At 37.3% G+C, this 24,321-nt stretch overlaps 1 protein-coding gene across 8 annotated transcripts in view; it reads left to right on the forward strand.

Annotated features, from left to right (window-relative positions):
* Positions 1–24,321, forward strand: part of LOC124169667 (piezo-type mechanosensitive ion channel component) — a 301,915-nt gene that overhangs the window by 173,100 nt on the left and 104,494 nt on the right. For 6 of the 8 annotated variants that reach the window (XM_046548327.1, XM_046548320.1, XM_046548326.1 and 3 more), the window contains exons 8-21: positions 2,180–2,242; positions 8,519–8,744; positions 9,820–9,944; positions 10,538–10,804; positions 12,129–12,267; positions 12,583–12,794; positions 12,875–13,023; positions 13,563–13,706; positions 14,975–15,144; positions 18,066–18,208; positions 18,303–18,479; positions 19,157–19,280; positions 19,778–20,028; positions 21,192–21,447. In XM_046548327.1, the coding sequence (XP_046404283.1) occupies positions 2,180–2,242; positions 8,519–8,744; positions 9,820–9,944; positions 10,538–10,804; positions 12,129–12,267; positions 12,583–12,794; positions 12,875–13,023; positions 13,563–13,706; positions 14,975–15,144; positions 18,066–18,208; positions 18,303–18,479; positions 19,157–19,280; positions 19,778–20,028; positions 21,192–21,447 (2,446 nt within the window). The remainder of the gene's footprint in view (positions 1–2,179; positions 2,243–8,518; positions 8,745–9,819; positions 9,945–10,537; positions 10,805–12,128; positions 12,268–12,582; positions 12,795–12,874; positions 13,024–13,562; positions 13,707–14,974; positions 15,145–18,065; positions 18,209–18,302; positions 18,480–19,156; positions 19,281–19,777; positions 20,029–21,191; positions 21,448–24,321) is intronic. The other 2 variants (XM_046548321.1, XM_046548323.1) reach the window with 2 other exon arrangements.

The raw sequence follows: 24,321 nt of genomic DNA on the forward strand, positions 1-24,321 counted from the left end.
AGCAACACTGAGAAATTACGAGGTTTAACAAATGTAGCTATACATGCTTGCTGTCTTTATATCCTTGAAAATGACCTAGATTGGGTTATGGTTGTCAGATAAATACTCAATAATGTGCCCAATGTATTTGACTGCTTAACTAATTGGTAATGAGTTGAGATTGATTGTTTATTTCTTTGATTTTCGTAGACTGTATCCTCGATTATGTTGACGGTGTGAACTGAGGTGCATATGTATGTACATGGTTGGGAGTGAGAGAGGGTGTTTTTCTCTGTGTATATGGTGTGTAACGTGTGTGCTGTGTGTGTTGGCCTCGCAGGGGGGTCTAGACGGGGTCCTCCCAACGTCTCCTACGTCTCCTCGTCTCGTGCAAAGGGGCCAAGTGAGCTGGAATGGGGACGTGAGGGGCGGGGTGGGAGGTGCTGCCACCTCTCTGCCCCCTTCCTCCCCACCTCGGTCCTCTCACCCCAACACTTCGTCAGCCGGACTCTCGCGAAGACGGACAATACCGTGGTCTCGCGCTGCCTCCATAAGGGTTCGAGTACGTTCGATTATCTTGGTTCATCTCAATCACCTTTTCTTTCTGTTTTGAATAGGTTGTTGCACACTCTTGTCTTCTCAACTGTTTTGTATCATATTAGCGGCCCCCATCTGTCGTATAACTTTGTTTGCAATATGACTGTGAATGAGATGGATGTTGCTCTCATCTAAAGTCTTTGAACATTTGTAAAAGATAATTTGAAAGTATTGTGAGTTGATATCATTTCAATTCATGAATACTTCATTAAATTATTGAGTAAAAAATCGTAAGGGATGCTCTTTTGCTGGCAGTGCCTTGTAGGAGTTCTCGCGGATAATATTTTAAAACAGTTGAGCCACTGGTTTTTTTACCTTGTTTAAATCCTCCTTCTGTTTGATGTTTATTTGTCTTATCTTTAAGTGAGCTGGCTTCATATATCCTCTCAGTGTGATCAGGCTTCTTTTGATTTCTCATCTTTATCTTCTGTTTGCTCTCCCCACCATGTGATCATCTCCTCGCTACCTGAAGCTGCATACTTGTCCAAGCCTCGTTTGTTTTGATGTTGGCACATTATTAGATAGTTCATGTCGTTGGAGTTGCACTTTCAGTGCATCGTTAATGCACAGAATCTTGTGAATCATCTACTTTACCAAAGAGAGTTAGTGTATTTGTGTAAAGTTACTTTTCTTTTTGCTTTCAAATCCACAATTTGTTTGAACTCATTTTGGAGATTATTATAAATGGGTCAATTATGCAAATTTGTTGGGTCTGGTTCCGGTTTGGTTCCTGCGATTGGTTCTCTGTCCCAGTTCTTGTTTCCGGTTCCTAATCAATTTTATCATTATCATTGCTTGGCTTTAAAAATCTCGTAATTATTTTTGTTTTGGTTTAATGGAAACTATCGGAAATAGCACTGAGTTATCTCACGATGAGAGATTGGCTCTGTAACATCACTCTCAACACACGACGTTAAAAGTATTTTCAGTGAATTATGCTCCAAAAAAGTTTTCACGCTGGGTTTTGTGGAAATTTCTCCACTACTGTGTCTTTGTGACTTCAGTTCGGATTGCAGTTTCAAGGTGTAGGGTTTGTGGAACTGAGAACTGTAGAACCAAACCAACCCATCCTCAGAGATTGTACATTGAATTATTATTATTGATTATTTCATTTTTAAGAAGTGAAATAGTTTATACATTTAGAAATAGTCAACCTATGTGTGGAATAGGACACGTTTAGTTTGCTGTTTAATAAAGCCATCACATATACATGTTTTCTCTGCTGGTGTAAATAATTAAAATGAATGTGTAATTAGGATATTTGGTGAGTGTTATATTTTTCTTCCGCCTTGTAGATTTTGAGGTAAATATTTAATGTAAAATAATATGCTTTCTTCTTATTTGCATCAATATTTATGTGCTCTAGGTTATAGTTTCCTTTCTATTGATATTTTTGGTGTCTTCAACTCCCTTCTTAGTCTGTGCTGTTTCATTTCTTCCCTTGTGGGAATCTCATTAATCAGCCTCAGGCTACATGCATCGTTTTCAGAGAGGTAGTTGAGTGAACTATCATCTTTTTGTACATACTCATGCATTTGTGCAGAAGTTAAAATACCTTGCTATGCAAACTGTTGCAAACTGGATGTTTTTTGATGTATTAAAGGGAAGGCACGTGGTGGAGATAGCAGAACTCAAAAGAGAGGAATTTGGGGAAGATAAAGTCGAGGTAAGAAGGAATCTATTGCAGTGAACTTTTGGTGATGCATAGGGTTGTTTTTCTGTTATGCCAAGGAATTTTGCTTCATATTTTTGAGAGTGGAAGCTAGATGGAAGTGAGCATAGTTTGGGTTGAAGATATTCTTCCAGAATATTAATGATTGAAGTTTGGAGGACAAGTGAATGTGATTAGTTCTGCTGCTGTCATATATATAGTCCATTCTTGTGAAGTGTTTGGAATGTAATTTAGTAATTTGAATACATTTAAGTGTCGTCAAGTAATTGGTATCATTGTAAAAAAAAATATTGGATTGTTGAAAAATGTCTGTATACATGTACATACATTGCTGAATGTTTCTTTGTTGCATTATTGATGCCAAGTGCTTGTTATTAGTACATACTTCCCATGCATGATGGCTACTGTGTTATGTTTCTTTGTAAGTCCAAAGTATGTCTTGTGATTTGATTCATAAAATACTTGCATCTACATTTTATTACCCTCGCATAATTTTCTTGTCAGGTTCAAGATTTGTGCCTTTTGAGTGGATGTAATTCACTGTTTTTGTGGTCTAGCTAGTCTTGATGTTTGCTTCTTGCTTATAGCTAAAGGAATTTCTCTCCTTCCTCAGTGTGGTGAAGGTTGCTTAAAAACTTTGATTACTGTTGAGAAAAGCAATTTATCAAGTCTCTGTGTATACATATGAGCCTGCTTCATCTGCCATTGGATCTATTTTTTGAATCTTATTTTCTGGTGAAAGTATATTATGCTGAAAATTTTATGCAGTACATTCAATGATGTCAGTTAAACTGAAAAAAAATAAATGGTGTTGTGTTTATTTGCTAAAAAAATTTGTGCTGGTGGTCACAATTATTTGCTTACATTTGTATTTTACTAATTTGTTGCTGTTAATGGCATTTTGGCCAAAAATCATACACATATTACCATCACTAGCGCTGAAAATCATGTGAGTTTTTGAAGTAGTTGATATGCAGCTGTATAGTTGAACGTATTGCATGAATTATTTATTCTTTTTGTGTATTACTGAAATGCATCCTTGCTTTTGTTCCATTTTTCCTGTTTGGTGGTTGGTTGCTTGTATCTGTAGATTGCGTATCAAGCTGTGACTGGCTATGCTCACCATTGCAGTTTTGATGAGAGCACACCAGTATGTATTAGTGGCATGCCTAGCAATCTTTATATATTTTTTTGCCTTCTTTCAAATCCATAGCATATCTTGAAATTAGTGTTATTTAATGCTATGCTTTTAGTTGTTCAAATATATTTAAGGTATTTTGAATATCTAACTATTTCACAATGGCCAAAATCGATGAAAAATATCTTCCTTGTGCCAGTTGAACCAATTGATTCTCTTTCTGATCTGCATTGAACACACAAATGACAGAGAATTCATTGCACCAGCACACATTCTGGTTTTGATATTTTGGGTCCCAAACATTAGCCTTGGATTACCTTAGCAATAAGAACATCTTTTAGTTGACATACAGAATATGGTAGTGGATTGGTGTTAAATTTCTGTATTTGACAGTATTGATAAGCATTGCTGTGTAGTAGTATACAGGATTTTTGTTTTTTCAAGGAAACTTTAGCAATTTAGTTTCATTTGTGACCCCTTTAATCTAGTCCTAAAGCCCCCTTTCAATGTTTCTCTTTTGGTGCTAGCCTATTTTAGCCCTTTTGTGCCTAATGTTAGCACAGATTTTTCTGCGAAAAAGAGCAAAAGGAAGGAAGGAAGGGATGATAGGCGCTTTGAGCAATAAAGTCGGGGATGGCACAACCCATTGCGACCCAGCTCAATAAGGGATTAGGCCCACTCTTTTTGCGACCTCTGCTCGACCCTTTGACTCATTTTCCATAACTTTGGGCTGTAAATTTGCACCCAACTAATAGTATACTGGGTATGCTTTTATGAACAAATACTTTAAGCTTAAATGAAAATTTAAACAATGAACCGACCAATTTGGTTTACGCAGATCCCCACAGTTTTCAATTAAAATTTTAGTGTTGATGCTAACATATTTATGATAAGTGCAACATTTAGTATCAATGCACTAGGCTTGCTACCTAGAGTGAAAATAGTTGCAAATCCTTTGAAATTCGAGGCTAATGATGGGATGCTGAGTTGGGTTGGAGGATGGGTGAAACCATGTGATTCCACTCCAGAGAGCTCTGTTCAGGGAAGTAGAAATGTTCCTCAGGTGCCCACCCATGCATGGGAAACATTTTCCTCTGCGAGACTCGAGTGCAAAAGGGTTTAACGGGGCGTGCAAAGGCTGCTTAGGCTTAACTGGAAGTGCCTTGTTTTTAACATAATAAGATTGAAACAAGAGAAGCTGCGTGATTCATCTAAAACTGCTATGGGCATACGGAAAGTGTTATGTAGATTCAATTGTATTAGGCTGGGAGACCTAGAGACTCGGAGACTACGCTTTAGGCTTAGATTGCTCGGGCAATTAAAAAATAGATATCTTGCAGAGCGATGTGAAGAACATCACGTTAAAACCTCTCTGTTTCCCGCTCTGACAGAAATAATAAGGGAAGAGAGATATTTGGCCGAATGGATAGGAACTTTTTTCCCAGAACGGTTAAGGACTTGAATAAATGCTAAGTGGAATTCCCACGTTTCCTTTTTTTTTGTCAACGAGTGGTGTTGTGACACCCACTGCCACATGATTATCATGATTGTGTACTTGACATGGTTACCATGGTGACTTGGTAGTACATAGATATTAATGTCAAGAAAGTTCAATAGTTGCGATGCATTTCAAAGAGCTCAGGGATTTCCTCTTTACTTGATGTAATTCAAACCTAATGTTGCAGCCCTACCCAAAAATTGTAATGTTAAAAGAATTCTGGATTCAGAAATGTCCCACAATTCAACTTTCACTCTCAATTGCTGCCATTACATGCTAGCTAGACAGTGTCGAAGGAAAAGGTCCTGAAGTGCTGCATTGATAATTTTGAAGAGCAGAATTATCTTGTGACCTGCTCCCTGATATGTACTTTTTCATTCCAATAACACTAGTCCCTCAGCAGTCCCCTCTGTTGAGAAAGTTCCTTTGAAAATAAATTCAATAGGTGTAGTGGAATATTTCTCAGACTTACTTCGTGATTAGCCTTTATTTTAATGCTTAAAGGGCTTTATTTTTTACAAATGTCGAGTGAATGTGCTTTATATTATTGCTGTCCTGTAAATATTTAATTTTTTATGCTTTGTTTTGATGGATATATGTACATATTTATATTTATTTCAATAACTATCCAAATTTAAGGTGTAAATTTTGTATAAAAGTATATGTTCATGTTAATGGAGATATCTCCATGTTCTTGCTGCCATTATTGGTTGAAATATTAGTCTAAGGCTAAAGTCATGTTAATTAATTTAGAATCCTTTCATAGAAACTTAAAATTTTAGGGATATAGGTAATATTATATATTGTGTACTTTTAAGAGCCTTCATATCTACCTTTTAAGTCATGAAGTGAAGTTGACAATTTTATTTTTTTCATTTAAACATGTCACAAAGGATAATGAGTTATAATGAAATACATAGTTTAGAATACCAGTCAGTACTTCAAGCCCTGCACATACCTGTTTTATTTTTACATTGAGTACAAGTGAGGCTATTTATGAGTTAAGAATCTGTGAATCTTGGCCCCAGCCTTGTTGAGTATATTTCATCATGGTATTTCAATGGAAAAAATGCTTGAAAATTAATTCTCCTAGTTGATTGGAAATTAACATTATTCCCTCATATTTCTCTCATGAGGTTCAACTATTCTATTGAATCTCTTTAGGAGATACTAATTTTGTTACAACTATGTATGTAATCAGACCATTAATTTAATCTCACCTAGTTAACGATTTGACTTGATTTACATTTGTGTTTCTAATGATGAGGCATGTGAAATGTTTAGAAACTTCACTCAATCTCTTTTAAATATTTAATTATGTAGAAATGAAGGCTCTGATTGTGTTTGCTTGATCCCAGCTTCTACCTCTAAAAAATAGTAAAACTCGAAGCACGATTAAGAAAAAGCATTTGCGACAGCTATTTAAAGCTGTCAAGCAGTTAGATTCTTGTGAAAGCTTTTCATGGGAGATGCTGTTATTTTCCATAACATGTTGGACCCTGTACCTATTGCTACGTGTGGCCCACTGTGGACTGGTGGTTTTGCATAGGTTACGAAATTTTTGTGATCACCTCTTCTTTTATATTACATATGTATCAGTTATTCATTGAAAAAGCAAACTGCCATTGGAAAGAAAAAAAAAATAACCGTGGTCAGTGTTAAACTTGAAATGTATATTGAAAGCACTGTAATTGATGTAGTGCAATGTGAAGTAAATGTGTGGGGCATGGTGGCCTAGTATATGCTTGGCTGCTGATTGAAGGGTCCTGGCTGGTTTCAAGTCGGGGGTAAAGCTCATGGAAAACCACAAATCCTTTAAGTGCCAGGTCGCCCTGGGAAATGTGCTATACCCTCTAATCTGAATGTTAGGCAGTCACAGCTCAATCTGGGAGAGCTCTACCCTTACCTATGCAAGCCAATCTTAGGCCAAATTCCAAAACAAGTACACCACCTTCATGTACATACATACTAACTCAAGTATGTGTTTCGGATGTAATACAGAACTGAGACATACCTACCCATTGCCAATGTGTTTGTGCACTGATTTAGAACTGATTTAGCATTTAAGAACTGTAACCAAATTATACTGCTCAGTTCTCTGTTGGGCTGAAGTACATGAATAAAGTTTTTGGATGAAAATGGTTATGTATTTGCCTATAACTGACTGTCTTAGTAGTTTTGAGAGGTGCCTGGGGAATCATTCTTTCTCTAGGAATGTTAAAGTAATCGATTCGGATATGGGAATTGGATGAAATGTGTCAACAAAGCACTTCAAGTTTGATGTGGTGCGTTACATCGAAAGCATTATTTATTTAATACAGAAAACAGGAAAACTAAGCTATCTCCTCTCTAATTTTGAATCACTAATTTGAATTGTGCGTAATCATAAAACAAATGCATGAAATTTAATCAAAGCATCGCATTTCGTAATCAAAATTTTTGGAAGATAATGCATTCATGAGGTAATTATATGAGTCATAAATTAAGCGATAAGTTTTCTATTTGAGGCAGTTAAACAGGTGTACATACTGTTAAAAAAGCATTTTTTTAACAAGTGCAGCTCAAGTTGACAACATAGCGTTTTAAGTTCAAATATTATGGTCATACATTTGGTCCATGTCTGTCATGTTTCTTTATTAAGATTGGTGCAGCTCTGTAGTAAGCCTTCAGTTTTGCTAGTCATACTAATCTTGTTTTAGTCCTGAAGTTCGCTTAAGGTGGAAAAACATGACGTCTCTTTGGGAAACGGAAATTTAAGTAGGTCTATTGAATCCTGTAATGGATGGGATCCAGCCTTAGGGTTGAATCATTTGAGTGTGTGAAAATTCAAGTTCCCATTTCCCTGTTTTAAGTGTATCATATGCTCAGCAGTCCAGACTATCTTGTCTGCTAAAGTCTACAAATTTCCATTGAGAGGAATGGCACCTCAGTAGCTTAACTGGCTAAAGAACTCGACCGGAAATCGGGGGATTTGGGTTCGAACCCCGGTCAGTGCGAATGACTTTTTTCAATGTGTATTTTCGTACAATTTCCCATCTCCCTTTGAGGCCACTGTGGTAGGTAAGTTCACCTTAATTTGGTGAGGGTCCAATGTGTTATATATTACAGAGGAGCCTTGATTATCCATCTTTAAATGCATTGTTTGTTGTAATCTCTACATATTACCTTCCTGGCCAGTCACTCCCTCCCCTGAATATCCTTCAGTGAGCTAAGCACACAGTCCACAACACATAAAATGCAAAGAAATTGTAGTAAGGATAAATTTCTAAGAAAATGAACAAGAATCTACCTCTTTCAATAATTAATTGTTTTGACTTTTTCCTTTATCATGATGGATAATCTAAGCTATTCTGTTGGTTGCAGCATAAATTCTTGGAAATTTCTTTTTTACTTTTTACTAATTGTGAAACTGAATTAGTTGCAGTATATTAGTTGAAATTGCTCATTTTCTGAAGACGATTAAAACTATCTCGGCACTGAAAAGAAATAGCCTATCTCATAACCTTCTCATACCATAATGCCTGGCATTGTTTTTAAGTTTTATTGCACGGAGACAAAAAAATTTATGAAAAAGGAAATTATGGGTGGCAATGTAAATAATGTGTTTTATTTCTTCAACGGTGACGTTTGATAGCTGATGAGCAGTGGGAGAGGAGGACGAGCTAGTGGCACTCGAAGGCTTCCAGGGCTGAAATACAATGCGACGGGAGCGTCAGTGCGATTGAAGAAGGGAGACACATCATCTCTGACCCAAGATGCAACGGGGAGTGTCATTTGGGCACACACTTCTGGGCCGGATGGAACAGAACTTGAGGTTGATAAAAATCCAGAAGAAATACACATGCAGCATTTTGAAAATGGTAACCAAGCATTCAGTAATTTTATTAGTAAGAAATTTAGAGTTCTATTCAAGAATGCCAGACACAGTCTTGAGTCATCTCTCCACCTCGAAGGTTCAGATCTCAAACTCAAGTCGAGTTTGACTTCTGAGGAATTGGTATTTTAGGAACTCTTAATTGAGAAAACTTAAATCACTTATGTGAGATTAACCATGAAAAAATTTACATAATATTGCATTTGTCTAAACTATTTCCATTCATGGCCTCCTGCACATCAAAAACCAGCATTACTTGAGTACGCACTTGGAAGTGTTTTTAAGAGAGATGTTTTTTGCTTTAAATCTGAGGTGATGGCGGCTGACATCTTGAAACTCATGCATGTTTTGGTGGATTCAATTGTTCAGCTGGTTAGAAAGTAATTCTGTGAAGTGTTTGGGAGTTAGATCCAGAGTATTTTATTCCTTGGCACACTTAATTTATTTCTATCTCTTACATAAATTGAATTAAACTCTTCTTTTAAAATGTGGAGAAAAACCTGGCCATGTATTAATTTATGGGTAGGCTTGTGAAACCCAATTGTTATGGCCTGATAATCTTTACCTTTTGCAGTTTTTCTAGGGAAAGGTAAATATTTTTACCGTCTAGGAAAACAAATTTCAGTTTTGAATTCCTTGTCATGGTAATTGTGAATTAATCTGAAGAGAGATAAAATATCCCTGAATTACCGTACATATTTCTCTGAATATATTTAGTCCCCCCCTTTTTTTCCAAAAATGCCCGTTGTAAAAGTAAAGGGGGTGGACTATATTGAAACGTATTTTTTAAATTTTCTACAAAACTGAAGCCTCAAAATTGGGGGGGGACTATATTCAGAGAAATACGGTATGAGTTCTTATTAAGTGGTACATATCTGTTCATTTCAATAATCATCATTGAAGTGATGGTGAATATATTGTATTATTGTTATGATGTATTTTAAGCCATAAAATTGTGAAGTGATTATATATTTTGTTATTTTGAATAGTACATATATGTTCTAAATCAAACTTAGTTTTGTGCTGATTTGATTTTAGATACCTCAACTTGTATTTTTCAGCAGCCAATGGCATTGAAGATATTGAAATGGAATCGGGCCTCCTTGAACAAGTGGTTGACGCTATTATATCAGTCTTTCAAATCATCACTCGCTCATCTTACATTGCTACAAACATCATAATGATGGTGAGTGCATTCTTTCTTTTCTGCTTACGTTTTGCTACTACTGGGGTTGTAGAATAGATAATTTTCCATCATTTCAGAATTTTGATATGGCCAGGGATCTGAATCAGAATCAAGTTTCTGGTTCTTTACAGTCCTTGTCTCTTGCATATTTTTGCGTGTATACAGAGTGGAGAAAAATTGTTTCATGAAATTTTAACCCTGGATAGTTGTTGCCAGTAGGAACCAATATTATCAGTGATTTTTAGGTTGAACATGCACCATCTTTAAAGTAAAGAAGCTGTGAGCCAAGTGCTCCGATTAGCTGCGAGTTTGCCCTGTGGCCAAATGCCATGGATACATTGTGATCTCCGACAGGCAAAGCATTCCAAGTGATGAGTTGTCCAGTGCATCTGGCAACAGGACAAACTCACGGCCAGTCGAAGTGCTTGGATCAAAGTTTCTTTAATTTAAAAATGGTGTGTTTTTGACTGAAAAATCATGGGTAATTTTGGTTCAAACTGGCATCAGCCATTCATTTTGTGACACAATTTTCCCCACCCTGAGTAGATTTAGGTTAGTATGTAAACTGAAAATGTGTTTGTTGCTTCCTACAGGCTTGGAGCATTACCTATCACAGTTGGCTCACATTTGTGTTGTTGTTGTGGGCGAGTGTTTTGTGGATGATTCCCAACCAACGCAGATCTTTGCTCCACTGTTCTCCTTTTCTGGTTGCCTATGCTGAGCTCCTCTTGGTGGCCCAATATGTTTATGGAATGGATCTCACTGATGACGAGCTCCCTCCCTCTGTTGAAGGTATCAATTTGGCTCAAATTGGTTTCATCAAGCCTGATTATCTGCCCTTCAAGCCCATATTAATCAAGGTAAGGGATAAAAGATGATTTGTATACCATTTGAAATTAATTTATGCCACTATTATATGCCCAATCTATGTTTTACATTCCTGTGAGCTCATCTTCATTCACGTAAGTAATACATAGGTCATAGCGTAATCACTAAAATACGATATCAGTGTTACAATCACAGATTGATCGGTGGAGGTAGGTATACAGTAAAGCCTTGCTAAGATTGCCACTCCATTGCTAATGATGATCGCTCGGGCTTTACTCCAGGTGACGTTTTCCATCTCTCCTTCCAATGTTTCGACAAGTGACCAGTATCATTGCCTTCAGGGATCCAGGTATCCAAGTGACATTCTGTTCACAGTTGCTGGTTTATAATTATAGTTTATAATCCCCTTTGGGTTTGAGCAATCTCTTCTTCCAGTGTCTCCTGATTGGTTGACCATCACCCCTTGATTTTCAGATGTTCCCACGATCAAGATTGATTCTCAAAAGTGATCATTTATTATTTTCCCTCAAACTTAACACTTATTTGATGTGCACTAGGTAACCTTTGCAAACATTTTTTGCTTTACTACATATATATTTTATTTTTAATATTTTTACCTGCTTGTGTTATGTTTCTTTGCTTTAGTTATGGATTTAATGAATTTTTTAAACTTTTTTTTTTTTGAAGTTTGGAATAAAAATATGCGTGGAGTCAGTATACCTCGAGCGAGTTATCGGCATGGAAAAATCATAACTTTTAGTGCAGAAAATAATGGGTAAATAATGAAATTTGGGATTGAGATTGTACTTTTTCGTCAGAAGCCAGTGATTCAACATTTAAAATGATATCTCATTCGACAATGTAGGTGCAGTATTAATGGAGCATATATGGAATGACAGAGAAAGACCTTTCTGTAACAACGAGTATGATTTTGAGCCTAGTAGTAAGGTCATGAAAGTGTAGGCAAATACTATTATGAAAGCACTAAAATACATTTAATGGTTTCTGGCTCACCTTAATGGAAGCTGAAGTTCACAAATGACAAAGCGACTTCGTTTTCTTCCACAGATTTATTTTCTCGATACGTACTTGAAAATGACGGTCTCTTCGAGGTTGAAACTTGTCGTACCGAGAAAATAAATCCGTGGAAGAAAACAAAGTCATTTTGTCATTTGTGAAAGTACTAAAATTGTAACTTTGCTTACGTATGATTTTTGATCCTAATTTGGCTGTTAATCATGTGGATGGATATTATGCTGACCAATGGATGGGGGCCAAACGTCTACAAATGCTTGTTTTTTTCTCATAATGTACATTGGTATTATATTTTATAATCATACTCTTTTCTTTCTTTAGAGCCTGTATACTGTCATGTTTTGGATTACCTTGAGGCAGTACTCACAAGAACGATGGGAGTTGAAAAATGCTGCCTCTGCTGTTGTTGGGGTCACTGCTGAGCCTTTTGTCATCTCAGTCACAACTGCAACCAGTCAAGGTATTTTTTAATGATTCCTCATATTAATGGTGTTCCATTAAATCAATAGAGCGCGAAAAAAATGTCATCCTCATCTAAAATTATGTGCCTGCATATTTGACCTTTCCTTCAAGTATCGTTTGGGTCATAGTGCACCACCCTTGAAGTTGGCCTTGACCTTGCAGGTTTTCGTGAAAAAAAGTGTTTTTGTCTCCCCCAAAAAATCATTTAAAGCATTTTACAAAAGCTTTAAATTAAGCTAAAGTGTATTCTCTGTACCACTTATCTCTGGCTGGCTTTGTAGTTATTTGCTTAAAGGACTTTCTAATTTTACAGAAATCCCGCCTGAATCTGCAAATGATGTGGGGGCGGAGGATAAAGATGGACTGATGCACAAAGTTGGCACTTTCCTCAAGAGTTTTCTCACAAAATTTTGGATCTGGGTGGTGGCCATTATGCTGTGCGTCATTGGCCTCGGCGGATCAAAAGTTGTCATCTACCGCATAGTTTATATGGCTCTCTTTCTAATTTTTGTTCTAACATTCCAGGTAAGACTCATTTATGTTTGATGGGTTTTTAATTTTTCACAGTTCAAGCATCTTACTTTTTGGTCCTTAAAAAATTTCAGATGTCGTATGTTGCCTGGAGAAAAATGATGTATGGTTTCTGGTTGACAGTCATTGTCTACTCAATGCTTTGCCTCGTTCTCATCTACACCTACCAGTTTGATAATTTCCCGGAATACTGGAAAAATTACACAGGAATACCTGTAGAGCTGTGAGTTTATTTTATCATTTTTCTATTTTCATAGTTATCATTGTGCTATTATTGCTTAGTTTACAAAATTTCTCTCTATGCGACCAAAGTTGCATACGAGAAATGTGTATGAATTTGTAGCCTCTCAGTTGTCTACTCCTTTCATTGGTGGATTTTCGTAAATTTTCATTACCTTGTGTAAAAATCTTCCCAACTCTCCATTGCATCATGGTTGACTTTTTTTTAGAGAGATTAATAATACTCGAGAAGTGGCATCTTAAAGAGAGGAAAAAAATCTATCAGCTTGAGTGCTTCATAAATTAATACATGAGAGAAACAAAAAGTTAAAATTATCCACCATCTGGATGGAAAGGTTTTTGTTGAAGGCTGTTTGGAGTAGCATAATGTTGTGAATACTTGCTGCCAGCCGCAAGAGCTGACTTTATCAATCAATCAGTCTAGTTTTTACTAGTGCTTTACTGTATATATTTGACGCTTATATTTATTGAACATGAATTGGCTTCTTCAATTAATGATTGCTGATGAATCCTCCTTTTCAGGCAACACGACATTGGTTTGGAAGTGTTTGACACTGGAGCCTTGTTTGTGCGTCTGTTGACACCAACCTTTTTTGTAATTATTACTGTTATCCAGTTGCATTACTTTCACAAGGATTTTTTAGCCATCTCAGACATCAGACACAGGTGATTCACTAGTGTAAATTATCTTACCTTATGTTCTTGTGATTAATGAAATCATGTCGTGGTATGTCCTTCAAATTATGATTTAATCATACATATTATAAAAAAATGAAAGTGTAAAACTTGAAAAGATAGCAGTTGTTGGGAGAAAAATGCATGATGGATTACTGTGTAAAGCTATTTTGAATTACAAAATGTTGTAAAAATATCTTTACCTTTGAATTATGGTGACAATATTTTTTACCAAAAATTGTCTGGATATTCTTCTTATTTCTAACTTCTTATAACTATGTACTTCAGTCTGAAAATCATAGTGCTTGGCACATGTGGGCGCCTAATGTTTTATCTTGATCAAATTCAAGAGGTGTCCTCATTTTTGTTTTGTTTTCCCAAGTTGCTGTATTGAAGGAAATATGAACTGCTTTTTTTTCCAATGTAAGTGATGACTTTAGTGAATGTTACTTTAGTCTGTGTTAACATATGAAGTTGGTTGGTAGGTAAAGTTGTGTACACAATCTACTCCTGTTCGCCAATTTATACAATTTATCAGTTTTGATGCTGAGAAAAAAATCTTGCCTTAATAATGCTCTTCTATTTACATAATCTAGGCCATTGTGCAGCAATAAATGAAGAGCTGTTGGTAAATTTCAAATCCTGCATGCATTCCGAATTGATTCAGTCTCCACGAATGGACGCATTACGGGAAGTGAGCTCTCTGAGTGCGTAACCGCTACAGCTGTGGAATTTCCCCCTGAATGTGACTGCCACTTGGCAGCTCAGTGTGAACCCTGGGTCATTTCAGCGACCACTTGCCTGAGCACTCGCTGCTGATGGGCAGGAGCTCAATGTTAGTTGTTGGTTGCCACATGATTAAAAAGCTCCACCTTGGCTGGCTCCACCTTGGCTCTCAAATGACTTTTCCCATTCACGGAGGCTTAGAATTTGCTATGTACATAGCAGTCCTCTCCTGTGATGAGCGGGAGCTCTGATTCTTTCACCTTTGATTGCTCCCAATGTTTTCAATAATTTAACTCTGCCCTTCATCTAGGTTTCAGCATAGCTTCATCAATGGTTATTTTTATACACTTTTTGCTTTTGTTCATCTATTTAGTGCTTATTATTGTTAGTATTTCTATTTAAGTTATGACTTTGAGGTTTTTTCTTGTCCTGTAGATTCCTAATGGCTGATTAATTAATTATTTAAGCATTAATTACGGTTGTGATGCATGCTTTATCATTGATTATAAAAGTAATGCAATAAATCTTTGCAGAAGCACCTTGCCTCCACCTGAAATAAGCACCACTGCCCCAGATAATGATGATGACGAAGAAGATGAAGACGGTAACAGAAAAAGCAAGATAGCAGGTCCTCAGCGTGAATCACTGAAGAGAGCAGACTCTCAGAAGCGTGATCATAACCTGTCGTTTAAGGAGATGAGGGGTAAAGTCAGCTTTCATTTTACTTGCCATCATTTCAGTATCATTCGATGCTCATTTTTCCTGCAAATGTTTTACTCCTCATCCTCCATTAAAATCTAGTGACCACCTATGGTATCGCAGATATTTTTGTTTACAAAGTGAAAGGGCAAAGGGAAAGCATAACAAGAAACCAAAGGCAATTCAATGGTAAACCTTCCCTAAAGCATGCTTGCTTTATCATTGATTATAGAAGTAATGCAATAGACTCATGAATGCTCATAGACAACGGATACAGCCACTTCCGAGTCCATAGGGCCCTTAAAAGGGCCTTTAGACAAGACAAAGGAGACAAACCAAACGAAGAATGGTCTCCAGCATCAAAATCCATCCTGCCATACGTCTCCACAGTCTCGGGGAAGATAGCAAGGATTCTTGCTAAACACAATATTCGCAGCATTCACCTTCCTCCTGGCAAACTCTGGGATCAGTTAGTCCGAGCCAAGGACCCTATTGGTCTCAAGACAGCCAGCATTTACCGCATTCCATGCGAATGTGGTAAAGTGTATATTGGAGAGACGGAGAGGACCATTGAGACGAGGGTGAAGGAGCATTGACGCCACCTCCAACTCGGTCAATTTGAAAAATCGGCCATTGCTGAACACTGTGTCCAGGAAAATCACAATATCCACTGGGAAGAAACTACCCAACTTGGAAGAACAAGAGGCTATTGGGACCGTATAACTAAAGAAGCCGTAGACATCCGTCTTCACCCCAACAACATCAATAGAGATCGAGGACTAATGCAGCTAAGTAGCGCTTGGAACTTGGCATTAAATAGGATGAGGAAGGAGGAAAAATCCCGGACCAATCAAAGACCACGTAGGTGAAGGAGGAGGGTATAAATATCGAAACAGGGATATCGGTATCATCAGCCCTGAGGATGTTTGGAAAGTCTCCCAACGAAATGTCGGCCTACACCATGCAGACCCTGACCCGGTTGGAAACCCGAGAAGCTTTCATCCACGCTATTCACCGGGAAAAGCTCAGATTCTTCAACCTTCCCTTATGTATCTGTTTCAGGGTCTTTGAATTTTAACTTACAATGGCTGATCAAATGTCAGCCAAATATCTATTGCATTTGATAGCAATTTTAGATTTTAATAATACCCGTTTGAAAAGCAACCAATTATAAACTACTACACCGCATATTTTATACCATACTTTTGGTAATGAAGAAGGCTTGAGAACGGATGATAAGGATGTTATGTCTTGCAGAAATTATCTCCGTAAAATTGTATTTCAAGTGCTGAATAATCTAAAATAAGGAATAAATGGTGGCAATTTCATGTTACAGTAAAACCTCTATGTAGTGAACCTCTATACATTGTGAACCTCCATACTTCATACCACCCCTACGGTCCTGTCAGATTTTCATGTAAATTTATAGGCAAACCTCTTTGTAGTGAACCTCTTTATATCGTAAAACCTCGAATTATCATACCAACGAGACACCCCCGAGACTGCCTAACTACCTCCGCAAATTGTACTGAGACAACTAGAGACCATTAATGCAGCCGTGATTACGAACATGGAATGACATTTTCAGCGATAAATGTTTCACACCTATTTTTTTCTTATACACCTTTATTGTGCTGTAATTTTCACGTTAACCATTAGTTATGGCCATTTTGTTCCATATGAAAGCATACCTAACAGTAAATAAGAAAAAAGGTATCCAACTATCCCAATCATTTTAAGTGGCTGTTGAATTAAGAGAGCTCACATTATTTTCTCTCAAATCATGGTAAAAATCATGCGATAGCGCTCGCATTGTTATTATTATATAATAAATGTATGTTCACTAATGCATGCATGTTTGTTTAAACACATAAATACAAGGGTTTAAAAGACAGCAGTGTGCCTTTCATTTCCGAAGCATATGAAAAAATGGTGCCTATCACTAAAACCTCTCTATAGTGAACCTCCATACATCAAATTGCCCAAATTTTGGTCACCTCCATTACGATGTAAGGAGGTTTTACTGTATTATGTTGTGAATTTTTAATATGAAATATTAGCATACAAGGCTACCATCGATTCATAAAATACACCGACAGGTAAAGAATTATTTATGACTATGAAGGTTTCCACAGTATAGAGAATCCCATTTCTCCATCTTCCTATTACTAGCGCCTCAGTTGCTATGAGATGACAACAGTTTCGCTGGTACTATGTATTGCCTGCATCTTCACTTGAAGCTACTGGTCCACAATCTTGACCCTCCTCTTATACAGGCTCCATCCCACCAGATTTTGTTGCTGCTCTTCCATTGGTTGGTCTGATTAGCCTCCTCCAATTAAGATCTAGGTGGTATCCATCATCTCTGTTAGAAGTGACTGTGCGGGCTATCTCAATTGATTCTCGGATAAGTCTGGGATAATGGCTACCTTCTTTCACTGTAAGTCTGGTTTCATCAAATTTCAATTGTTGTTACAGGGTCCAGGCGTGCTATCATATGACTGACTGCTGGGATTGTCTATTTTTTGGCTCTTTGGTGCTATTGCGTTTGTGCTTTTAATGAATGGCAAGTCTCACTTTTATAAATTTCTCCACCAGTGAAACTGCAGTTGTCATCATATAGCAACTGATGCAGTAGTGACTGGAAAGTGTGCGAATAGGAAAGAATGATTTATGTTTATTTTCATGAAACTTATAGTTCAAGCAATATTGTCAAGGTAAAGTGAATTATGATCAGTTAAAAATTTATTAAACCAACTCTTCAATATGCACAAGTGACAATATTGATAGACAATCATAAAATATGCTCTTGTTACTGCCAGTTGTGGTCAACTGGATGGTAATACAACTGGCTGGATGCTATTGTTGCCTCGAATGAGAGTTCCATTTTCTGAAGTTTTGCTTTTGCTTGCTTTTTATTCACAGCAATGTCAACCACCAAGTTCAGAAAAGTGGTACGGAAAGGTAGAATCCTTTTGGGTCAAGCTATTGAACTTCTCTGGAAATTTTTTGAGCTTCATATGGTGAAAATAGTTTTTTTATCATTTGTTTTGATGGCTGTTTATGATGTAAGTTCCCTCCGTGAATGTATTTCATTCATTTAGTTGTACTTAAGCGAGAGACAATTTATGTATAATTCTTTTAATGTCATTTTAATTTCAGGTGTGTGCACTTCATTTTGCGTTTGTTGTTCTCTCTGTAGTGGCGTTGCCTTGTGGCAAGAAAGTGCAGACAATAGTAATTCATTTGTCCTCTGCTCTTACTTCTGTACTGTTCCTATCAAAAATGATTTACCAAATAGAATACATCCGGCATGAGCAGTGGGAAGCAAATTGCACAGTAAGTAATTTATTTAATGACTTAAATATTGATCTAAACACATACATAGTGAGTTCAAGTTGGTCAGGGAGAAGAAACCTCCCTGGGTGCCCCCCTCCCAACTAACCACCCCAAAATGTACCCCCCTCCTCCCCCCCCCCAAATTTGTGCTGACTGTGGCCATGATTTTGATTTGTAATAAATTCAAAGTGGAAATTTACTGTAAATTCATTTGGACAACTCATGTCAATCAATGCTAGTGAATTAAACTTTTGGAATTTAATTGATGAAAATACGGCATACATATAAGCTTTATTGCTATGATTGTGGCATTACATCAATGTGGCTACCTGTATTGGTTTTTGAATAGGCCACCAACAGAATTAGCCTTTGGGAGTAGGTCTCGAAAAAAGGGTGCTTTTTCTTTTCTCCATTCAAAATTAAACCTTTATGTTACACTAAGTACATACATATATACATACTTAGAATTAGAATTCCTTCTTTGTGAGATCCTATGATCAATGCATACCATTGATTCAATGAGGTGACTTGGCTCAAAATCAAAATAGTGTGCGATACTATCCTGACATTATTAGTTATTTTATAGATTTCCTAACCCGTGTTTTTATTTCATCGATTCTGTGATGTCAAATTTTTTTGATGAATGTAATTGATGTTTTCTTTAATTTTCACTTTAGGGTCTGCCATCATTGGATACTTCTAATATTTACGTGGGAAATGTTCATTTCTCAATGAATAATGCAGATTGGATTGGTTTCAAGAAAACTGCACGTTTGCCAGAGTTACTCAAGGGGTACATTGGTGAGTATTTCATAAATAAGCATATGGAGTATTCCTGCCATGCGTGATGCTCAGAAACAATAAACATAGACTTCCAGGAGATTCAGGTTCGAATCCCGGCTAAGCCATATATTTTTCATTGACAAACTTCACGCTTTGTGTGTTTCAATTTTACTTCACGAATGGCATTGATACATTTTGAACACCAGAAGATAGTACGAAGTGTATTAATAATAGTAATAATCATAATGATATGTAATGATTTTATTGCCATTCAGCCTTTACAGCAATAGACAACGTCAAGCTTACTTCTACAGATATTATAAAAGTATGCCCTATTGACAGGGAAGTGAAATTAAAGTAATTTTGTAAATTTGTCTCTAACTTTTAATTTACTAATCTTTATTCACCTTATTTTCACACTAAGACATTGAATTGAATTCACCACAATTTATGCTACTTGTAATGCTGATTTAATTTGTAATATTATTTAATTCAACCACCTCCGTCCCCTACAGGCTTAACGTTGGTGTGCACCTTGTATGCCGTTGTGTGCACGAGGCAAAAGCACCTACGAAGGGCCCTCGGAGTTGGCCCGACGCCACCCACCACCCCAGTCTCATCAATATCCATGGAGTCATCCTCTTATTGGGCCCGACAGGAGAGAAATGTTCTTTTCCCTGGTGTAGATCGAGCTGTCGCTGATAATGACATCTGTACATGCATCAAGTTCCTTTTCAACTATGGATTTTATAAATTTGGAGTTGAGGTAATGTTCTTTCTATAAATTCTTTCGCATGATTGTGCAACAAAATATGTATTGAGTCATGAGTCACTCAACAAACTTTGCTGTCACCTTAGGACAATGGGGGATGGGGATTGCAAGGGGGATGAACTTGCACCCCCCTGGCTCGTGAAAAATTTTGGAAAATGATATGTATGTATGTAGCACACTTTTGTAGTTTGAATTGGAGGTGTATTTAGAAAAAGAAAAAAAAATAGAAATAAGAACATGTAAGAAAAAGCCCTTATAACTTAACTACTGTTATTTTATTACTTAAACAAAAGCTTAATTGCCACAAAGGGCAAGTACAACTGGCAACACAATGCCCCAGGGCCCACTGAATGCACACCCCTGACAATTTTTCTTCCAATGCCCATGTTTAGGACAATTCTATTGCATTGGATGTAGAATTTGTTTATCTTTAATGTTTTTCTAGGTAACTTTGTTTAATCTTGAATTCGTGGCTAAATAAGTAGATTAAAACTTTATAAATTCCACACAACTTATTTTTTGGTTAATCTTGACCAGTTGGAACAATTGCTTGTCAGTATCTAGGGAAGTACAACTTGTTTCTCATGGGAAGTACATCAATATATTAGTACATGTACTGGTGTTTAAGTAGGGAAAGGAGTGGGGAAAGGGTTGTAGAGGAAGGGAATGATTAAGGCATGTGGAGGTTAGCGTTAGGGGCAGGGGGTAGACATGACCAAATATTTTCTCGGAGAGGGGACATTGATTTGGAAGAAAGGAGAATGGTGTAATGGTATTGAGTCATAATCCTTATCAGAGGGTTTGGCAACATCAACATAGGTCAATAGTAACTGTACGATTGATTGAATGCAGCTCTCCACTCTGCTCTCTAGTCAGTTAACCTTTTCGTATTTGAGTATTTCTTCTCTTTTATATCCTTATTTGAAACTTGTTCAATGTAACTCACTGTGGGGCTTCTTTGCTTTGTCTCTCTTTCTTTCCGTCCTCTTGCCCTTCAGCAATTATCTTCATGTGATTGTAGTGTCTCATTATGTGACCCAATTAGCTGTCCCACCCACTTTGGATTTTTAGAAGACTTCTCTTTTCTCCCACTCTTGAAGTGTCCTGCCTTCTACTCAAGGTTTTCATTTAATTTTCACTTTATGTCTCCATTCCAGATATGTCTCATTACGACAGTTGCGGTGATTGGCACTCGCATGGATATTTCGTCAATTATATACTCCATATGGCTGTGTCGCCTTGTGTTCCTGAGTGGCCGGATGGGTCGGGGGCCCAAGGGTGCGGGCAACACAGGGTGGGGGGGTGGGAGGGAGGCCCTGGCCAGGGTCTGGCTCTTCTTCCTCCTCACCATTGCCATCCTCTTGCCCCTGCAATACGTCTTGGCTGTGGGCCTGCCCCCAGGCTTGTGTGTAGGTAAGCACATGCCTCTCGGCATTTCAATGCGCATTATGAGGGTGCTCTTCATTGTTCCATAGGTCTACAATGTAGTACATATGTTTAACATTTGTTTTAAACATTTGTTTGGGCCAAAAAATTCCAATTTTTAGGTCAAATTTGTCCTTTTGGGGTAAAGTTTTGCAGTTTAAAATTTTGTGAACATTCGGGCTGAATTTGGAGACTAATAGAAATAGAAATTTTATTCACCTGCTTGGTCTTACATGATGTAGACATAGGCTTTGTCATATTATATCTACTCCTTAAAATACTGAGATTCAATGTTCACATTCCGTAGGATTTGAAATTTTCACGTTGGCAAATACAAACATGCAAAATTGAAACTTAAGATACAATAGTATACAATTTATAAGTAGGTTTTATGAATGATAATATTTGCAAGTTTTTACTAATTTACAATTTTCCAATATTTTACAAATTACAATTCCTTTTGGGTTTTTAGAAAAAAAAAAAGAATTCATCAACAGTATAAAAAACTTCACTGAGTAATAAGGTTTTTACTTTCCTTTTAAATTGCCCAAGGGATGTGATATTCCTGATACTCTGGGGTAGAATGTTGTACAATTTTTTTCCATTATGGTACGGACCATCACTGCATAGTTTAGTATTTCTAGTTAAGACATGCAGTTTATCACAAGATCTAGTTTTATAGCTATGGTACTCATTGTTTTTAACTAGAGATGTGCAAATAGTATCCCCAAACACTCGAATACTAGAAAGTATTCGATATTCGAGGCCTCGAATAGTTATGCTAAAGATACCGTCTCGAATACTTTGAATTTCGCGTCATACAATGTCGCATGCACGTCGTTGGTAGTTGACTCGGAAAAATGTAGAGAACTGTAGTTGTTCAGTGCTCGCAGCGCCATTTTACGCAAGTGGACGAAATAAATCAAATTCGTGGATTTGAGCGGTGAAAAGAGTTCGACTAGGGGAACCGAAAATGGTTGGGTGAAAAAATCCGAAAATCCCCGATTCCCCCCACCAGGAGAAACTCAGTGCCGTGGGACCGCAACCTTAGGGCATTTCCCACGATCCGCTATCCCCCTCCATTAAGCACTCGCCTCACCCACTCTGACGATTTCCTCTTCTCCTAAATCAAACAAAAGGTCCCAGCTCGCGCAGGGATTGCATTACGAAGACCTTAGCTTCGAAAAAAATGTCGAGTTACGAGAAAAATAAATACGTGTTTCACGCCCTCCCCCCTTTTCTCACCCACTGACCTTTTTCTAGCTACCTGCATTGAAGTTCCCCATTTCCGGAGGTCAACTGCTGCGTGAGTACCGTGGGATACTTACATTAGCGCATTTCCCAAGATCCGCTATCCCCCTCCATTCAGCACTAGCTCCCCCTCTGAGGCTTGCCTCTTCTTCGAAATAAAAAAAGGTCACAGCTCGCGCAGGGATCATATTACAAAGACCTTAGCTTCGAAAAAATACCAAGTTACACGAGAACAATAGAAATGTGTTTCGGGCCCTCCCTTTTCTCCCCCACCTACCTTTATTTTCCTACCAGCTTCGAAGTTTCCCTTTTCTTTGGAGGTCAACCGCTGCATGAGTCATCTATTAGCACAAAAGGTGTCTAGCAATGACTTTCGCCAGTTGATACTGCACCTTTATTGGATTGAAATATTAGTAATGTTCGCGTAATTTCAAAAAGAATAAGACCAAACATGATGTATTTCTGAGTTTATTTAAGCATTTTACGCAAAGAAATAAATATCAAAATACGACGGAGACTTAGCATTCTGGTGAAACTCGATATCCTCGCAACTGAGCTTCTCGGAAGTTGATGCGGTATTTTTTTTCGAAAACATATATCAAGTTACAATTTATGAGTTATGCTAGAAATCTCTATTGTCACAGTTGAAGGGATATTTTCTCAGGATATTTGGTTTCTCCCCGCTAGCAATTCGAATTCATCTGCTTATCTCGTGAAAACTTCCAAAGATGGACTGAAAATAATTGAAGAAAATCCGGTAGAGAAGTGCCTGTATTTTGCAAAAGCCTCGGGATTTCCGCTAGCACTTGACAGTAGGAGTGAGGGTAAAGCGAGCTACCTGTTGAAAATAAGAAGTTGGATGAAGCCGAGTATCAGATCGGCGTGCCGCAGAAATGGAGTTTGGTAGATAAGAATATATACATCAGACAGAAATCCATCGTAGCCGAGATGGCATGCAATCATTTTTTCGCGAGGTGGTGTGTCCCCTTTGGATGTTTTAAAGAGATGTTAGTTGAATCAACTATAAGCCCAAATTATTTCCATAAAATTAAAATATTCCATTAATCAGCTAAATTCCGGTTTGAATCCTTTAAAGGAAATCTTAATTACTCGCCAAAATGCTGGGTTTCCTGCTGCATAGGCAACCTAGTCAAACATTCCCGCATTTATCGTTTTTTTCGCCCCCCCCCCCCCCCCCCCTGAAAAATGATAGATCGAGGTTCCACTGTATACCTTTTTATTTATACATTCATCAAGGGAAATAGAAACTTAGTAAGAAATAAGAAGCTTAAAGAAATAATATGCTTTGTGCAATCCTAGTATTCGAGGTATTCGAATATTCGAGCAATGATTTAATATTCGAATTCGATATTCGAGTTTGAGAAATCTGCTATTCGACCCATCTCTATTTTTAACAAAAAAATTTATGCTTCTTTTTATAAATACCAGTATGTTAAGGATGTATAAAGAGGATAAAGTCAATGTTTTTTGATTTTTAAAGTGAATTCTGCATGATTCTCTGTAAGGTAATCATATAATCATAACATGATTCGCAAAATTTTTTTCTGAATCGTAAAGATCTCAGAGCTGTGGTTACTATTCCCCCAGAAA

This window comes from Ischnura elegans, chromosome 12 (genome assembly GCF_921293095.1).
Source record: "Ischnura elegans chromosome 12, ioIscEleg1.1, whole genome shotgun sequence".
Classification (NCBI taxonomy): Eukaryota; Metazoa; Arthropoda; class Insecta; order Odonata; family Coenagrionidae; genus Ischnura; species Ischnura elegans.